This window comes from Mauremys mutica, chromosome 8 (genome assembly GCF_020497125.1).
Source record: "Mauremys mutica isolate MM-2020 ecotype Southern chromosome 8, ASM2049712v1, whole genome shotgun sequence".
NCBI classification, from domain to species: Eukaryota; Metazoa; Chordata; order Testudines; family Geoemydidae; genus Mauremys; species Mauremys mutica.
In genome coordinates this window covers 53,464,857-53,484,886 of record NC_059079.1, presented here as the reverse complement: position 1 = coordinate 53,484,886, position 20,030 = coordinate 53,464,857, and the positions used below count along the sequence as shown (strand labels likewise).

General features: G+C 42.7%; 1 protein-coding gene across 1 annotated transcript in view; it reads left to right on the top strand.

Annotated features, from left to right (window-relative positions):
* HMCN1 (hemicentin 1) overlaps positions 1–20,030 on the top strand; it is a 319,979-nt gene that overhangs the window by 80,694 nt on the left and 219,255 nt on the right. Inside the window, exons 5-6 of the mRNA XM_045027042.1 lie at positions 9,693–9,864; positions 13,661–13,767. Coding sequence (XP_044882977.1) covers positions 9,693–9,864; positions 13,661–13,767 — 279 coding nt within the window. The remainder of the gene's footprint in view (positions 1–9,692; positions 9,865–13,660; positions 13,768–20,030) is intronic.

The window sequence follows — 20,030 nt, the reverse complement described above, 5'->3', positions numbered from 1 at the left end:
CCCCCCACCCATACAACCCCCCTGCTCCTTGTCCCCTGACTGCCCCCTCCCACCCCTAACTGCCCCCCCGGGACCCCATCCCCTATCCAACCCCCCTGCTCCCTGTCCCCTGACTGCCCCCCAGGACCCCCTGCCCCATATCCAACCCCCCGGCCCTGGCCCCCTTACCATGCCGCTCAGAGCAGCATGTCTGGAGTTGCGCCTCCCGGCTGGAGCCACACACACTGCCATGCTGCCCTGCCTGAATGCGGAGCCCAGCCACCCAGAGCACTGCCTGCGCAGTGGTGTGGCTGTGGGGGGTGGTGGGGGACGAGAGAAGGGGGACAGCAGGGGAGGAACCAGGGGCTAGCTGCCAGGCCAGGAGCTCAGGGGCCGGGCAGGACAGTCTCACAGGCCGGATGTGGCCCGCGGGCCATAGTTTGCCCACCTCTGCTCTAATGGTTGAAGCACATCACTGAACATTGGGAGCTATGGATTGTACACACAACTTTTCAGACTCTGGCTTGCTGACCAAATCAGTCAACGCATCTGCAAAATGGGATAATAATGCTTGAGTAATAATAATATTTCATTAATATTTGTACAGAAAAAAGGTGCTCTCTCTAGAACATTAACCCTTTCTGTGATGCCTCATTCTCATTTGTTTTATGGTACCTACATTTTCTTTTCCTTTGCTGAATCTGTTTTCTTTCCATAGCTTGTTTTTCTTTCCATGCAAGATTGCTCTATATTTTTGAATTTATTTTTCTCATTTTTTAATCCATCTTTAGTTTATCATCTCATTTCAAAACTTGATCCCCATTCCCTCCCGTGGACTGTATTCTGAACAGCTGCATTAGCCAGAGAAGTGATTTGTCTTCAGAAACTAATGACGTGCTATAGTAATTAAAATGAGAATTTTAGTTGTCTGACAACTGCTTTATTTCCACATGTAGAGAGTGCTCCTCTTGACTTTACTAAGAGGCTCCAAACTATGGTGTAAACAGGAAAGGAGATGCTCCTCTTTTTTTTTTTTTTCCTATTTTGGTCTGTTGTTGCTTGTTTATGTCTTCGTAATGAGTTGAAATTCCTCAGCTCAAGCCATATGTGATGGGTGATTCTCCAGAGGCTCAGTTGGTCAGGTTAAGCATCCAAGAATTCAGATGTTTGTCCGAAGCTAGAGAAACCCCTGAACCTCAGTCTCTTGAATTTCTTGTCCCTGATCTGCTTTCCTTTCTTGTTTTTCCATCCTTTTCACTTCACCAGTGACACAGACAGACATCCCTGTGGCTGCCTCCTTTTATAGACTCGTGTCTTTATGCTTTCTTCCATGTTGATCCCTTGTGTTTGAAATACCCTCCCTAAAACTTCACTCCCAACTGCCTCCCTTGATTTCAGCTGCCTTACCAATGGGAAGTGAAAGAAGGGAAAGGTACAAAACCTGAATTAACTATTAAGATAAGTAACTGTTTTGGGCCTAATCCATCTTTCATTGGGTGTCTTCCATTGAATTGAATGGGATCCAGACCAGGCCATTATTGAGTAACCTCATTATTATTACCCTTGTTCTTTTCTTGCTTCCTCAGCCTTTGGGTTTTTTGTTGTTTTAATTTGTAATCCTAACATTTTTTACATGCTGAATTTAAATCATACACTTTTCAGGTATGGGCTCACAGGAGGAATCCTGGCCTCGATGAAGGCAATGGAAGTTGTGCTGTTGATTTCAAAGGGTCCAGGGTTTTACCTAGTTTCTTTACAAAGTTTTGTGAACTGCGTGCCATATATTTTGGCACTCAAAAACCAGCAGTAATGATCTGGCTATGGAACTGGATCAAAATTTCTTCAAAATTCAGGGATGTTCAGACCCTTCAGTAATCCAGATTTCTTTGGCCTAGAGATCAGGCTGGCAATCGCACACAAATTACCTGGTACTTCCTGATTTAGGCCTGGCTGGAAATACTATCAGAGTAGCTTTTCTCACACTACTGTCACATTGAGAGAAAGGATAGTCCAGCGATTAGGGCAGTAGCCTCAGAGTCAGGAGACCTGGGTTCAGTTCCTTGCTTTGGTTCAGATTTCCTCTGTGATTTTGGGCAAAACACATGGTCTCTCTGTGCCATAGTTCCCCATCTGTAAAATGGGGGTAAAACATGAAAGATGGTGTTTTAATGGGGGCCACATGAATACTTACGATAGATATTTCTGCTTTTGGATAAAATAAATAGGAAATACAGAGACATATGAAAACTTTAACTTTTTTCAAAGCTCAAAAAAATCAAGTAGGGTTTTGACTGAGGTTCAAACTGGGGGTTCTTTTATTGGAACCACTTTACCCATCTATTGTAATAACTATTCCTAAATTACTGCGATGAAGGTGCTTATTCATCAGGTTTTCTGATGGTGTTGCTGACTCATCCACTAGTTATATGTAGTGCATCTGAGACCCATTGAGTAGAATTTAGGGGCCCTTTGTGGATAAAATAAATTATATTTGCTGCAGTGCCCTAGGGTTGGCTTTCTTTTCATGTTCAGCTTTATAAAAAGGTAAACACAAATGGAATCCATTTATCACAGGCAGGACTTGAGGGAAATTGATCCCATGTCTTTAAACAAAAACATATGAAATATGCACTTACATTTCAGCATTCAGTATGAATTAACTTAAATTCGATTGCATATTTATGTAAGAATTAATAACATACCACGTGGACTGTTCTTGATTTTCTCTGTCATCCTGTATTTCTCATTAAGATCCCCCTGCCTCTTTTTGTTCTTGGCATTATCTCATTGTCTGTCACATTAAACATTTTCTTGAACAAGAAGAAAACAAAATCAGATTTTGACAGGATTTTATTTTTAAAATATGGTTTTCAATCAAAGCTGTAGACTCATGAGCTCATTCGCTTCCTTTCTACCAACTTGCTATCCCTATGCTAATCCGTGAATAGTGATTTTGACTGATAGAACTTGGATGGCCAACAGAACCATTGGAGATGTTATCCTTCTAGGTATGATATCACTGGTCTAAAAAGGTGCCAGGTTATTAGCATTGGAAGTTGGATCAGGCCCGAACAGATAAAACATAAGTACTAAATATTCGTTTATGCAGGTATTTTCAAATTAGAAGTTTCAGAGTAGCAGCCGTGTTAGTCTGTATCCACAAAAAGAACAGGAGTACTTGTGGCACCTTAGAGATTAACAAATTTATTTGCTCAAATAAATTTGTTAGTCTCTAAGGTGTCACAAGTACTTCTGTTCTTTTTTCAAATTAGAGCTAGTCTGCCATACTGCAGATAAACAATGGGGAATTTTCAAAATGTGTTTTATGCTGTGTGCTGTGCAAAAGTCACAATGCAAATAGTGCTATACAACTTCACATTAGGCATGTATTTTAGTTTATCAACTATAGTCCATCACTTGGATGTTTTATGGCACCCATAATTAAGTCAATGGGTGTTCTGCTTGACTAAGGACTGTATAAGTAATTCAGGATCAAGCTCTGGTAACTACATTAGTCCAGATCCTATGCTGAGCTGTGCTTAGTCCAGGACAGTGATTAATTTATAATGAAAGATGGGCCAGGACTCAAGTAATTTTTTTACTTTCATACCTGACACACCAAGCCCAGATATTCTGGGGCTATGAGGTGCCTAGAGGTGCTGGGCTCAGCTCTGGCAAGCTCCGGCACAAATTAAGCACTGCTCCAGGACAAGGGAGGTGAAACAAAGGTGGTTTTCCCTCAGTCCAGGGATCAGCAGGCCCCCTGATGTAAGTTAAAGCAGTCACAGTTGCCAATGGTTCCTGGGACCTTTTTAACAGTCAGGGATTTCTGGAGGGTGAGGGATACCTGGCCATGTCTGCATTTCTGCTGCCTTGCCCTCTACTTCAGGCAGGTGTGTTGTGGTCTAGGAGCTGTTACAAATGTGTCTTTGCCACCTGGAATCCTTAGATGGCTGGTTAAACTGGGTTTGTAGCTGCTTTGTGCTGCTGATCTGCACAGAGCAGCTGGAATAGTTCAAAAGAACCAATCTGTTTTGTTTACTTAAAGTCCCCCATGCATTTTCAACTAGATGCAATTTTCTTCTTCCATTTTTGTCTTGAAATATATTGTGTTGCTGTGCACCATTCAATGGGTATCACATTCCACCCAGTAATATGCAGCAATGCCTTGTTAAAACTCTGCTTCCAAATGAAAAGGAGGGATGGAATGATTTCCCGGGCTCTGATAGAGTTCAGCACTCCCATGAAAACTCTTAAATCATCCCTGCCAAAGAGGACATCCAGGGGTCTCATAACAATATTTTGAAGAGCAATTTTTTTGGCCTTTGAAATACAAACTGTTGCACTGATTTATAAGAATGTTCAAAAATTTCCCACTGGATGATACTCCCACTTGCTCCCTGAAATTACTCAAACTGGAACATGGTTCAGTACTGCAATAATATTCAGTGAGCCAAATTCAGCTCTGTTGCAAAGGTGCATAAACTCCTCTGAAGATAAGCTCAGTAGAATTGCATCCCTTATACCAGTGTTAGATTTGGCAAAGTATATCTGAAGGAACAAAGTATAAACACATCCAGCAAAGCGTGTCTTAATAAAAATTTTGCAGATTGGCAGAGGCCCTGGAGGTTTTTAGGTCTCTTTGCTCAGTGGCTTCCTTTATTATGGTTATGAGAAAGTATGTGTGTTCAAATGGGGAAATAAATTTATAGCTTCCACAGCCTCTCATCATATGCTTTGCAAACTGCTATACAAGATTCAGCCTGGGTTAATGGGAACACTAATATGGGAAACCCTTTTCATAAATACTGGCCCCAATCCTGCAAACACACATGCTTAACTTTATATACATGAGCAGTCCCACTGAAGTAATCTAAGGGTACATCTACCCTATGACACTGAGTGTCAGAGCCCAGGTCAATTAACTCAGGCTCATTGGGCTCCAGGGCTAAACATGGCAGTGTGGACATTTGGGCTCAGGTCTCTAATTGCAGTGTAGATGTACCTTAAGTGAACTCCATCATTTGGCATCAGTGGAGGTTAAAGTCGGTGTGATGATTCACATGCCTAAAGTTGTGCATGTGTGTAATTGCTTGCAGGATCAGGACCATTGTCAGTGCATCTCTGATTCCAACTTCAGGGATGGCTACATTTCTGTTGTTGCTGTTTTTGTCTAGAATTTGTCAAGCACTTTGGGATCCTTGGAGACATTGTAATAATGTGAGATATCAATTAATAATTTTAATATTGTAATTGTAACAAATTTAGGCCATTGGATTATATTATGGAGAGATGGATTACAGTCCTTAAAATAGTTTCAGAATGGTCTAATTAGATTAATATATTTGCATAATCTGTATTTTCTAATCTGTATTTGTATAATATGTTATCTCCTGTGTAAACGAGGTCTAACTTGTCAAACTTTTCCATGTAGGTAAGCCCCCAGAATTAGTGGGAACCTTCTTACTGTAAGGCATTTGATACAGTTCCACATGGGGAATTATTAGCTAAATTGGAAAAGATGGGGATCAATATGAAAATTGAAAGGTTGATAAGGAACTGGTTAAAAGGGAGACTACAACGGGTCGTACTGAAAGGTGAACTGTCAGGCTGGAGGGAGGTTACTAGTGGAGTTCCTCAGGGATCGGTTTTGGGACCAATCTTATTTAATCTTTTTATTACTGACCTTGGCACAAAAAGTGGGAATGTGCTAATAAAGTTTGCGGATGACACAAAGCTGGGAGGTATTGTCAATACAGAGAAGGACCAGGATATCATATAGGAAGATCTGGATGACCTTGTAAACTGGAGTAATAGTAAAAGGATGAAATTTAATAGTGAAAAGTGCAAAGTCATGCATTTAGGGATTAATAACAAGAATTTTTGTTATACGATGGGGATGTGTCAGTTGGAAGTCACAGAGGAGGAGAAGGACCTCGGAGTATTGGTTGATCACAGGATGACTATGAGCCGTCAATGTGATATGGCTGTGAAAAAAGCGAATGCGGTTTTGGGATGCATCAGGCGAGGTATTTCCAGTAGATATAAGGAGATGTTAGTACCATTATACAAGGCATAGGTGAGACCTCATCTGGAATACTGTGTGCAGTTCTGGGTCTCCCATGTTTAAGAAGGATGAATTCAAATTGGAACAGGTACAGAGAAGGGCTACTAGGATGATATGAGGAATGGAAAACTTGTCTTATGAAAGGAGACTCAAAGAGCTTGGCTTGTTTAGCCTAACCAAAAGAAGGCTGAGGGGAGATATGATTGCTCTCTATAAATATATCAGAGGGATAAATACGAGGGAGGGAGAGGAATTATTTAAGCTTAGTACTAATGTGGACACAAGAACAAATGGATATGAAGTGGCCATCAGGAAGTTTAGACTTGAAATTAGACAAATGTTTCTAACCCTCAGAGGAGTGAAGTTGTGGAACAGCCTTCCAAGGGGAGCAGTGGGGGCAAAAGACATATCTGGCTTCAAGACTAAGCTTGATAAGTTTGTGGATTGATGGTATGATGGGATAGCCTAATTTTGGCAATTGATCTTTGACTATTAGTGGTAAACATGTCCAATGTGATGGGATGTTAGATGGGGTGGGATCTGAGCTACTACAGAGAATTCTTTCCTGGGTGTCTGGCTGGTGAGTCTTGCCCACATGCTCAGGGTTTAGCTGATCACCATATTTGGGGTTGGGAAGGAATTTTCCTCCAGGGCAGATTGGCAGAGGCCCTGGAGGTTTTTCGCCTTCCTCTGCAGCGTGGGGCACAGGTCACTTGCTGGATGATTCTCTGCACCTTGAAGACTTTAATCCACGATTTGAGGACTTCAGTAGCTCAGACATAGGTTAGGGGTTTGATACAAGAGTGGGTGGGTGAGATTCTGTGGCCTGCCTTGTGCAGGAGGTCAGACTAGATGATCATAATGGTCCCTTCTGACCTTAAAGTCTATGAATCTATGATTCTTCACCCTCACAGCCACTACAAATAAAAAGAACACAAACATAATTCTTTCTCTTAATATAATGTAAATAGATTGGGTTGAAATTTCTCGTTTGAAAACATTTTTGGGAAAAACTGGCATTCTCTAAATTGATATTTTGGCAGAAAACATTTGTTTAAAAAATTCTGTTTTTTCATGGGAAAAAAAAAAGAAAAATGATTTCCCCTCCCCGCTTTTCCACCTTCCTCTCCCTTTTCTCCTTCCTTTCCCCCTTTTTGCTGTTGAAAATGTTTGAGATTTGGTTTTGATTCTTAGTGGGTGGAAAATGGAACAGTTTTGCAGAAAATGTGGGGAATTTTTTTCATTAATAAGTTATGTCAATGGAAAGCTTATAATGTAATGGTTCTTTTTTGATGCCATATGACTCCCCATGTTTCTCATATTCTTCACTAACCATGTCTTCCACCTTAGGGCTTCTCTACATGTACAGTGCTGCAGTGGTGCAGCTGCACCATTGTAGTGCTTCAGTGAATTTAGATAGGACCATATCCAGAGGCACTAACTTTCCATTGTGCCGGGGGGGGGGAGGGGGAGGAAGTGCTCAACCCCCTGACCCGTCCCAGGCCCTGCCCCCACTCCACCCCTTCCCTTAAGGCCCAGCCATTGCCTCACCTCTTCCCACACCCGCTCCACCTCCTCCCCTGTGTGCACTGTGTCCTCACTCTTCCCCCTTCCCCACCCAGCCGCCTGCATGCTGCAAAATAGCTGATTGCGGCCAGTGGGAGGCATGGGGAGGGAAGGGGAGGCGCTGATCAGTGGGGCTTGGCAGGGCCCCCAGTGGGCAGGAGGTGCTGGGGGAGGTGGAGGTGCTGATAGGGGGGCTGCCGGTGGGTGCTCAGCATCCACCATTTTTTCCCCCGTGGGTGATCCAGCCCTGGAGCACTTACAGAGTCGGTGCTTATGGCCATATCACCTTCCCTTCACTGTTTCCCCTGTAACAGATGATTTAAAGAGGTGTCATGGGGATGCTCTTTGTTTTGTTTTAAGCATGATAAGAGCTATGCAAACACACTGAAACCTGAAATCCCATGAAACATGTCAAGCTTTCTCCTGTAGTAAAAACTTGAAACGCAGCCCAGGTTTACTGAAAGGTTTAAACCTTGCATGATTTTGACTTGATTTTTAGTGGTTTTGACCGGCTTTAGCCTTGAACTATAGGGCTTGATTGATTCTGAAACTCAGGGAATGTGAACCAGTACCAAAAACAATTTGCATAAAGTGCTGTCAAGCAAATGTGCCAAATTGTTCACAGCTCTGTTAGTAAGATCATTGGCAGCTGCAGCGGAAATACAGAGCCTTGAACTCTGGTAATTTATTTTACTTTCTCATGTTGATTTGACGCTGTTCACAAATGCAAAATATTAAGGGTCATGATTCTCCTAAGGACAAATTCAGCCCTGATGTAAATGTCTATGTAGTGTCATAGGAATTGTCTCATTGGATCTGACCAGAAGTCCAGCTAGTCCAGTATCCCAGCTATGATGGTGGCTTGTCCCAGATGCCTCAAAAGAAGGTTCAAGAAACTCCATAAATGTTATGGCATAACATGTATAAGGAAAGTTTTCTCCTAGCCCAGAGAGTTCATGATTAGCATATGCCCTGAAGCATGAGAGTTTATGTACCATTATAACTGTGGTGGTTCTCAATATCTGTATCCAGGTCTAATCCTTTAAAAATCTTGTTAGTCTTGGCCTCCGTGATATCTCGTGGCAGCAAATTTCATAGGTTAATTACATGTGGTATTATTTTAAAAATAAGTTTCTTTTTTTAGTTTTACGCTTACTTACCTTAATCCTGTGAACCAAGGGTTCTCAACCTTTTTTTTTTTCCTGAGGTCCTCGGCAACATGCTATAAAAACTCCATGTCCCACCTGTGCCACAACTGTTTTTCTCTATATAAAAGCCAGGGCCAGCATTGTGGATAACAAGCAGGGCAATTGCCTGGGCCCCAAGCCAGAGGTGGCCCCGTGAAGCTAAGTTGCCCAGGCTTCAGCTTCAGCCCTGGGTGGCAGGACTCAGGGCCCCAGCTTCAGCCCTATGCATTGGGGCTTTAGGTTTCTGTCCTGAGCCCCAGCAACTGTAATTCCAGCCCTGCTTGGCTACCCCACTGAAACCTGCTCACGTTCCCCCAGGGGGCCCCTGGTCTCTGGTTGAGAACCACTGCTGTGAACAGTCTCATTGGCTTCAGCAAGGATAATCATATGAGTGACAAGAATTTTACCCTTGATGTTTTTCTACCATATCCATTTTATTTAGTATATGATTTACATGGCAAATGTTTTTCTGTCTGTTTTCATATTACACAATGAAAACAAAGGCATACCTTAGCTTAGAGGTTTGCTTGTGTGTTTGTTTGTTGTCCTACAGATATCCCCAAATCAGATATTGCAACTCTTGACTTTATTTCTGGGCTGCTGTAGTTACCTGATATGGATCCAAATCCTACTTGTCTTATCAGGAGGATAGCTTCACTGAAATTGGTGGGAGTGCTTGATCAGGCAAGCAGGACTTTTAGCATTGGCAAGTCTTTTATCATGCAACTTTCTCAGTGATTTGATAACCACGGTTCTAACATGGGTCTAGGTGATAGGGTCATTGCTCAGAGCAGTCAAAACATTGATCAAAGTAGTACCTACAACTTGCAATAAACAGTGCTATGGAAGATTTACATGCTGTCTTGTGACATGAATATTATTTTTTCTTGTAGGTGTTGAAGTGGGTAGAAGAAGCGGTGCAGGCCTCCAAAGTGCATCTCCTATCCACAGACCATTTAACCTTGGCAGTGAATACTTGGCAAATTCCTTTTGATCCCAGTCTGAAAGAGGTCACAGTGTCACTGAGTGGTCCTTCTCCAGTAATTGAAATTCACGATCCATTAGGTGAGATATCTATATATTCTTTTATATTTAGTGGGGGGGAAAATAAACAAGACAATCCAGCTTTGCACTCTCCAACAGGAAAGGCCCGGTCCTTTTCCTACTGAAGTCAGTAGACCAAGTTCTGCTTCCATACACCTATGTGGCTCTGGAATAACTCAGCTGAGTTCAGAGAAAAAAGAAAGCTTATGCTCAAATAAATTTGTTAGTCTCTAAGGTGCCACAAGTACTCCTGTTCTTTTTGCGGATACATACGAACATGGCTGCTACTCTGAAACCTGAGTTCAGAGAGTTACTCTGAATTTGTACTGATGCAACTATGAGCCCAGTGGTAAAACTTTGATTGACTTCAGTGGGAGCACGACTGGGTCTAAACGTCTTTGTATTATTTTGAAACCTAGCTGATCAGTCTATAAGAAAAGTTGGAGGAGTATATAGCCAGAAGGTTACTCAGCAGTTTAATCACATAATTCCCAGAAATGTCAATGGCTAAAATACTTCCTGACTTTTCTTAATTAACTTGCTTGCATGCAGGGTGCCACATAGCTAGCTTCGAAGACTGGAATAGCTTGTGTTTATTCACAAAATAGGCACTGTTTCCCCTGCTTTATTGCTTATGCTCAAGTATGCTTTCCATGGCAAGAAATTCTTACAGTTCTAAACAAAATCTTATACCTTATGCCAGATTTGTACTGGCATAAATCTGAAGTAATCCACTGATTTCAGTGAAGTTACTCTGAATTTATACAGCAATAACTGGGATTGTTGTCTGGCTCAATATTTGCTTCACAGGAGAAGCACCCACATCCCTTTGACACTTTAAGATATTGTTTTGGAAGTTGACTGGAAAAAGCCTATTTGAGAGTAACCAACTCTTAAATATGCTTTTCTCAGTGAAAATAAAGTTTGTAAAACTTTGAAAACAGATACTGGGACTTTCCTCCTACTTGCTCCAAGAATGTATTCTGGAGTGGTGAGTCCTAGAATCATGAAAAAGGCCTATTTTATTCATCTGGGGAGAGACCTGGAAGATCCAGAGTGAGATTTTCAAAAGGGCTTAAGGGAGGTGGGTGCTTAAATCTGTTAAACTCTCATTAAAAATCTCCAGTTAGTGCAGGATTGTATTCTACAGCAGTTTTTAGTGCTATATCCAATCTAGTATTACAGATGAATTACTCTGAAGGGTTTTCTTTAGTGTGGCCTTGAGGTATGGATCTGCTCAATTCTAAAAGTGATAGCACTGTAAATATCATAGGGGTAGCCATGTTAGTCTGGATCTGTAAAAGCAGCAAAGAATCCCGTGGCACCTTATAGACTAACAGACGTTTTGCAGCATGAGCTTTCATGGGTGAATACCCAACTGCTTCGGATGCAAGTAGTGGAAATTTCCAGGGGCAGGTATATATATGCAAGCAAGAAGCAAGCTAGAGATAATGAGGTTAAATAGCACTGTAAATAGTCACTGCTAGCATGAAGGCATTCAGTCTTTTAATGCCATTATAAAGTATTTTAATTATCTTATTCAACAGCTGTGCCTTCTGGTGACACCACAACATACAACTTTTCTTTCTTGACCCTTGATGATTTTCTACCATATCCATTTTATTTAGTATCTGATTTACATGGCAAATGTTTTAGTCTGTCTTCATATAGTTTTTGGCTATATCATGTCATATGTGTACAGTGGGGCTGAACTGGAGCTCAGCATTTGAACATACCTGAATACGGTAGCTGGCCCTTACTAGTTATGAACCAAACCAAAACCAAGAGTCAAACACACCGGAACCATGAGAACATTCCAATTCAAACTCTGCATCATAGTTATTTAGTGGTGAAAAAAAGAATGCAGGTTACTGATTTGGAATACTATTTATAAATAAAGGTATTTTTAATAGATGTATTACTCCTTTATAAGTTAGAGTCCTTTGAAGCCTGTGTAATGCTCCAGAAATTAAAATTCAAGATTGTGCATTCTGGGCTCTGAGTGACTTTCAGCTGGAGATTTATTTAGAGCTCTTTAAAGTGTCTATGAAATGTTCCTTCTCACAGCATGGGTTCTCTGCAAGGCACCCCGGTCAAGTCTTCCATCTGAGGCATTCCTCCTTTGTTTACAGGAAGGGGGACTTGCTTAGAGTGTGTCTCTGAAGAGCACGATTAACACAGTTGTGTGGAGTTCTGCCTTAAATACTAGCTCTGCCAGATGTGCTTTGTTTACTTTGTACACTTTAAAAATGCATATCACCCTTTGTTGTTTAAAGTGACTTTCAAATCATGGGTAATCTGGGAAAATGTGTTTAAGGGTTGCATGACAGTGCTTTCAGTTTATCATGTCCGGGGGCTTCATCCTGTAAACATGGACTGCCAGAGTTGGGTTTACTGCCCTGAGTAGTCCCTTTCACTTCAGTGTGACTATTTGCTGCATTAAGCACTAAATCCAGTACTCTCTGATTGCAGGATCAGGGCCTGAATCAGAAAACAATTCCATCCCTTTGTTCTTTGTAACGTCCCAGATCCTTGGCTGTGCTGCACAGCTGCTTGTGACACACCACCAGCACAACCCAGCCCCAACGTCCTCGTGTACAGCCCCAGGAAGATCACCCCACTTTGATGGGATGCACCATCTATGGCACAGAGGTCTCTATTCTTCGTCCTCCCTCCACTGCTGACATTGGGGGGAGACTGGGGAGAAAAGGACATGGCCAGCGTGTCCCTCTACCCTTTTAATTGTCAGCCATATCAGTAACTGGTAGGCTGCTCTAATTTACACCAGGGACCAATCTGGCATGCTCACAACTCAGAATCAAAGGAACGCTGACCTGCATTGTGTGCTTCTCCGCCTTCTCTGAGGATCTGGACCAATATAGCCAATCGGCCCTTCTTGTTCATGTTCTAAGGGCCAGATTCTCATCTGGTTTAAATCAGCATAACTCCAAATTAGTGGAGATATGCCAATATACAACAGCCAACAATGTGGCCCATATATCCAGTACCCAAAGTTGAGCCCTTTTCCTGCACTTGAGCCTCATCTGCTGTTTTGAAGCTCTTCCTCATATTGTTCAGCCATGGATGGCACTTAATGATTAGCAGAGTAGGTAATTGAGCGTCTCTTTAGAGAACCAATTCTAGCCTATAAACTTATCTGAGTACCAAGACATTATGAAAACTGGTACTCCCTTACTGAGGCAGAATGTACCTGATAGCCAGGCTAAATTCACAATGAAAATTTAAGGAGTTCGAACAAGAGTGGGAAACTTCCTTAAAGTTAATACACTGGTGCAGCACCAACAGTGCTAGCAACAATGGAATTGCTAGTCGGGACTGGCTAACAGTGTTTCTACCACCATGCCATCCACCCTGCTAAGGGCAGGCCTAACTCTGGAGGACAGAAGGATGAGCATGCTGGCAGCTGGTCAGTACTATCAGTGCCATCACTAATGGAAGAATTCTCTAAAATTCTGAATGAAAACTGGCCATAGACAGCATCTGCCACCAAATCTCTACCTCTCATTTGGCATCAGTTTGTTCTGGGAAGAAGAGAAAGTTATTTGCCTGATAATTTGATTCTTATATCAGTAAGTCATTACTCACCACACAGAGATGTAAAGTTATTAAATGAATGGAAAAGTTAGAATGACTCTTTGAGCATTTTTAGAATCCTGACAAAGAATTTCCAGTAACAGCTTGAAGTTGGAAATTACTGTAAATATCACAAAATGAGCTAGCTAATAAGTCATATAATACCCATATGTGTGACATGGCTAAGAGAAATATATTCACTCCGTGTTTACTTGTGTTTTAGGTAAGCAGATGGGAAAAGGATCTGGCTTGAATGAGTTGCTAAATATCCATAACTCTGCAAAGGTGGTGAATGTAAAAGATCCAGAACCTGGAATGTGGACGATTAAGGTATTAGCTTATTGTCTCTGTGTATGAGGTGCAGTCACTAATTTTGATGACAGTAGAATTAAAACTTTGCCCAGAGAGTTATTTTAGGTCAATGCCTGCCTGCTTGTCCTTTTCCTGTACACAGGAGCAAAACACAGTGATCACGATGTGTTTTTGCTGAGCTGTCAGAGAGCATGTGCAGGGGGAGACTGCTGCTTTATGTCTCTCTGTGCACAGTGGGACATGTGATAGAAAGGGAGTACAATGTGCAGACCACAGATTTGGTTTGTAGGCCTATGAACTGTGCAGACGATCTTTTATTTGATGCATTACTCTATGAATGAACATTGAACAGAGAGCGTAGGGCCCAATCCTTCAAACCTTCCAGAAGACAAGTAAATTTACACATGTGAGTATTGTCATTGCATATGCATTCATAGGATTGGGCCTTAAAAGGTTTAGGCCTGGTGTACACTAGAAAATTAGATCAGCATAACTACCTTGATCAGGGGTGTGAAAAATCCATGCACCCCATAGCAGCTTAGTTAAGATGACCAAAGTCCTGGTGTAGACAGTGCTAGGCAACCTAGCTACTGCCTCTCAGAGATGTGGATCATCTACACTGATGGGAGAATCCCTCCTGTCAGCAAAGGTAGTGTCTATACTAAAGCGTTACAGTGGCACTGCACCACTGTAGCATTGTAAGCATAGACAAGCCCTTAGAAAAGCCCTAGATAGATGTAATACCAACTTGTTTAGCAGCAATAACAGAACCGGAAATTGTTATTAAGTGAATGAAGGGCCACCTAGAGAACACCTGTTCTTTTTTAAGTGGTGTCCCTATAGGTGCTCCACTCTAGGTGTGCTTGGGCTCCCTGTGCCTTTGATTGGAGATTTTTCATAGCAGTGTCCATTCAGCCTGCACATGCATGTTAATCTCATGTTCCATGTTGTTATATAGCATGTCATGGGCAAACCGCTCTCAGTTCCTTCTCACCTGCCTTGGCCTGAGGCAGAGCTTTAGCAGTTGTCCTTTTTGAGTTTTATCTGAACTGTGACCCCTGAGCTCGTTTAGTAGTTAGTTTATTATAGTAGTTCTTAGTAGTAGTTTCAGCTGTTGTAGTTTAAAAAAAAAACCAACTTAACCTCTTCCCCAAAATTATTTATTGATATCGCTTTTATATAGTTCTCCTGGTTTCACACACTGTCTCTTATGTCAGGAGGCAATCCCGATGAGTGACAGACACTCTCAGTGTATCTGTTGCCTCAGGGAATTTCATATTTCCCAAAAGTACAACTTTCTGTCTGGCATTAAAATCTAGAGCCAGAAAAAACAGGGAGATCAAACTTAAATTCCTCATGATGGAGAGCTCATTAAGTGTGGCCTCTGATGCTGGCCAGGAGACACTCCCCCCACACCCCATATGCCTGTCTCAGAGTAAGTCTGCTGCCTTCACTGTCTCCGAACCGCATTCCTCAGGGGCATCTAAGAGGAACATCCAAGATTTCTCTCATAAGACTCCCAAAGATTGTCTCTCGAATTCTCCAGATAGGGAATTTACCTCAAAGGTGTCAAGGTCTCCAATGACTTCAGCCACTTTGGTGCCCACTGCTGTCTGGTACCCACAAGGCTTCTGGCCCTCAGGTACCGAGGGCACAGTTAAGTATAAAGACTAAAAAATCCCAGGCTCCAAGATGTCCTCCTCTTCTCGCTCGGTATTGAAGAAGCCTGCTCTAGCTTCATCTGGACTCGCCTTGGAGCATTTGGGATTCACAGTTTCGTCAACTCCCGCACCAACTATCGCTTCGGTGCAGGCCATGGACACAGTAACGACAACATTCTTGGTACTGCAGGTCTGAAATGCCTGATTCACCATTGCTCAGCTCTCATATATTCTTGGTACCGAAGACTTCCAGATCTTCAGATTTTTGCCCAGTACTGACAGTTACATGTCATGTTTCTTTTGGTGGTCCACTATTTCAGAGTGAGTTGGAAGAGGAGGATTCTGTTGAAGATCTTATCTCTGTCTCTCAAATATCTGTCCAAGGTTCTCCACATCATCCCTATAGAGGCTATTTTCCAGAGGTCTCTGAGGAAATTGATCTTATTCCTGAGAGACATTCACAGCCACTATCTCACTGGAATGAGCACTCATGGATGCCTCCACCCATGCCATATATACCACCTCCTTGACCACACTGGGACCTGTGGGTGGCCTATCACTAGCAATTCTCTAGGGCAGGGGTCGGCAGCCTTTCAGCAGTGGTGTGCCGAGTCTTCATGTATACACTCTAATTTAAGGCCTCGCGTGCCGGTAATACATTAACATTTTTTAGAAGGTCTCTCTATATGTCTATAATATAGGGGGGAGGGATAGCTCAGTGGTTTGAGCATTGGCTTGCTAAACCCAGGGTTGTAAGTTCAATCCTTGAGGGGGCCACTTAGAGATCTGGGGCAAAAATCAGTACTTAGTCTTGCTAGTGAAGGCTGGGGGCTGGACTCAATGACCTTTCAAGGTCCCTTCCAGTTTTAGGAGATTGGTATATCTCCAATTATAACATATAACAAAACTACTGTTATATGTAAAGTAAACAAGGTTTTCAAAATGTTTCAGAAGTTTATTTAAAATTAAATTAAAATGCAGATCTTATTAGTTTAGTGTGATCCTTGCCCTTGCTGAGTTTTCCAATGTCTGGTAGCACCTATTTAGATACTTTAAGCTGCACACAGGCTTCTGAGTTATAAGTTGATAACCAGCTGGCAGGAGGTCAGCGGCTGGAACCCCAGATCAGCATCTGAGGTGAGTGGAGCTGGCGGCTGGTAGGGCTGAGCAGGGCCGGAAGCCTGGACCCTGTCTGGCAGGGGGCCTGCGCTGGAAGCAAGGTGAGTGGGGCTGCAGCAGGGACCCCAGCTGGTAAGGGGCCAGCAGCTGGAACCCCAGAGCAGCAGCGGGCTGAGTGGGTCAGCCCGCCCAGATCTGGGGCTTCAGGGGTGGGCTGAGCGTCTCCGCCAGCCCCCCTCTGGAGTTTAAGCCGCTGGCTCCTGCCAGCTGGGGTCTCAGCCCCCACTGCCAGCCTGGGGTTCCTTCCTCCAGGCCAGCAGCGGGTGCTGAGTGGGACCCCGGCTGGCAAGGGGCCAGCAGCAGGAACCCCAGAGCAGCGGTGGGCTGAGCAGCTCAGCCTGCCGCTGCTCAGGGGTTTCAGCTGCCGGCTCCTGTCAGTTGGGCTCACAGCCCACTGCCAGCCTGGGGTTCCTTCCCCCAGGCCGGCAGTGGGTGCTGAGTGGGACCAGCGGTGGGAGCTTGGCAGTGGAAACCCCAGAGATTATCTGATCAGAGGAAGTAAAAAGAGTGCCATTACAGAGCAGAAAACAATCTACACACTGCACTTAAAAATGGACAAGATTTGCCTGCTGTTGTGACCTCAAACACATTCCACCAACAGCCTGATAGTTATCAGATATATTTGACTACATTCTATAACTAAGAAACTCAGGGGTGTCTCTGAGTTCCATTACAGTTCACCTGTCAGCCATCACAGCTTTCCATTCATGGATCAGCATTCACATCGCATTCCCTGTCAATACACAGCCCAAGCTGGGGAAGCTAACGATCCAACCAGCAGACCAAACTGGGTGATGAATTTTGGTCATGTGCCACCTGAGGCACGTAGCATATATGCTAAGAAGAAGATTCTCCAATAAAAGGTTATTCCGTATTCCCAACCCAATGACGATGAGGTTCCTCAGACAGGACTTGGAAATCTCTTTCCACCAGTCAAATGTCCCTCTCTGGATTGGGATATCAATCTGGTTCTTAAACATCTTACAAGATCTCCATTTGAACCGATAACTCCCTGCTCACTTCTCCATTTGTCGATGAAGACAGCATTTCTGATAGCTATTGTGAGAGCTCAACAAGTTGGAGAAATAGAGGTTCTTATGGCTTACTCTCGTTTCACAAGACTTTTTCAAAGACAAGGTCACATTACGATCACACCCCAAGTTTTTACAAATGATATCTTCCAAGTTCCATATTAACCAACCCATTCACCTCCCAATCTTCCACCCTACACCTCACCTAGACAAAGAGGGGGCATTGTTACATACACTTCATATCAGAAGAGCTATGACCTTCTATCTTGACCTGACTAAACTTTTCAGAAAGACCAAATTATTTGTTTCAATTGAAGACAGATCTCTCAATAGACTTTCCAAGTGGATATCTGACTGCATTAGCTGTTGATACCAATCTTGTAATCTCCAAGCACCCTCAGACATACAAACTCACTCTACGAGATTTATTTCCATTTCTACAGCTTTTCTCAAAAATGTTCCCATCAGTGAACTATGTAGAGCTGTGATGTGGACCTCTATACATATCTTTGCTGAGCACTATGCAATAACTCACGGCTCAGATTTTGATGCTGTGTTGAGCTCAGCTATACTTCCTTTAATACTGGACTCTACTCCAAAGCCCGCTCCTCCTTAAAGAGAGCTGCTCTGAAGTCACCTAGAGGGGACCACCTATAGGGACGCTACTCAAAGAAGAAGAAATGGTTACTCACCATTGTGCAGTAACTGTTGTTCTTTGAGATACATGTCCCAATGGGTGCTCCACTACCTGCCCTTCTTCCTCTCTACTGCAGAGTTCTCTGCTATGGAGTTTTGTGGTAGAGAATGAACTGAGGCTGGTTTGCCTGGTTTGAATGGCAGCTGAAATTCAATATTGATAAATGCTAAGTAATGCACGTTAGAAAATATAATTCCAACTATACATACAAAATGATGGGGTCTAAATTAGCTGTTACCATTCAATAAAGATCTTGGAATCATTGTGGATAGTTCTCTGAAAACATCTGCTTTAAACATCTGTTCAGTGTGTGCAGCAGCAGTCAAAAAAGCTAACATGTTAGGAACCATTAGGAAAGGAATAGACGACGAGACAGAAAATATCATAATGCCATTATATGAATCCATGGTGCACGCACACCTTGAATACTTTGTGCGGTTCTGGTCGCCTCATCTCAAAAAAGTTATGCTAGACTTGGAAAAGTTACAGAGAGAAGGGCAGCAAAACAGAACAGCTTCCATATGAGAAGAGATTAAAAACACTGGGACTGTTCAACTTAGAAAAGAGATGACTAAGGGGTGATATGAAAGGGCAGATGAAATTTAATGTTGATAAATGCAAAGTAATGTACATTGGAAAACATAATCCTAACTATACATATGCAATGATTGGGTCTAAATTAGCTGTTACCACTCAAGAAGGAGATCTTGGGGTCATTGTGGATAGTTCTCTGAAATCATCCACTCAATGTGCAGCGGCAGTCAAAAAAGCGAACAAAATGTGGGACTCATCAAGAAAGGGATGGATAATAAGACAGAAAATATCATATTGCCTCTATATAAATCCATGGTACGCCCACACCTTGAATACTGCGTGCAGATATGGTCGTCCCATCTCAAAAAAGATATATTGGAATTGGAAAAGGTTCAGAAAAGGGCAACAAAAATGATTTGGGGTATAGAACGTCTTCTGTATGAGAGGAGGTTAACAAGACTGGGACTTTTCAGCTTGGAAAAGAGGCGACTAAGGAGGGATATGATATAGGACTATAAAATCATGAGTGGTAGAGAGAAAGTAAATAAGGAGGTGTTATTTACGCCTCATAATACAAGAACAAGAGGCCACCAAATGAAATTAATAGGTAGCAGGTTTAAAACAAACACAAGAAAGTATTTTTTCATGCAATGCACTGTCAACCTCTGGAACTTCTTGCCAGAGGGTGTTGTGAAGGCCAATACTATAATGGGGTTCCAAAGGAAGCTAGATCGATTCATGGAAGATAGATCCATCAATGGCTATTATCCATGTTGGGCAGGAATGGTGCTCCTAACCTCTGTTTGCCAGAAGCTGGGATTGGGTGACAGGGCATGGATCACTTGATGATAACCTATCTGTTCATTCCCTTTGGGGCACTTGCCATTGGCCACTGTCAGAGGGCAGCATACTGGGCTTGATGGACCTTTGTTCTGACCCAGTATGGCTGTTCTTATGTTATGTTCTTATAGGATAGAGGTCTATAAAATCATGAATGGTATAGGGAAAGTGAATAAGGAAGTGTTATTACCCCTTCACATAATACAAGAACCAGGGGTCACTCAATGAAATTAATAGGCATTAGGTTTAAAACAAACATAAAGAAATATTTCTTTACACAGCACACAGTTAACCTGTGGAACTCATTGCCAGGAGATGTTGTGAAGGCCAAAAGCATAA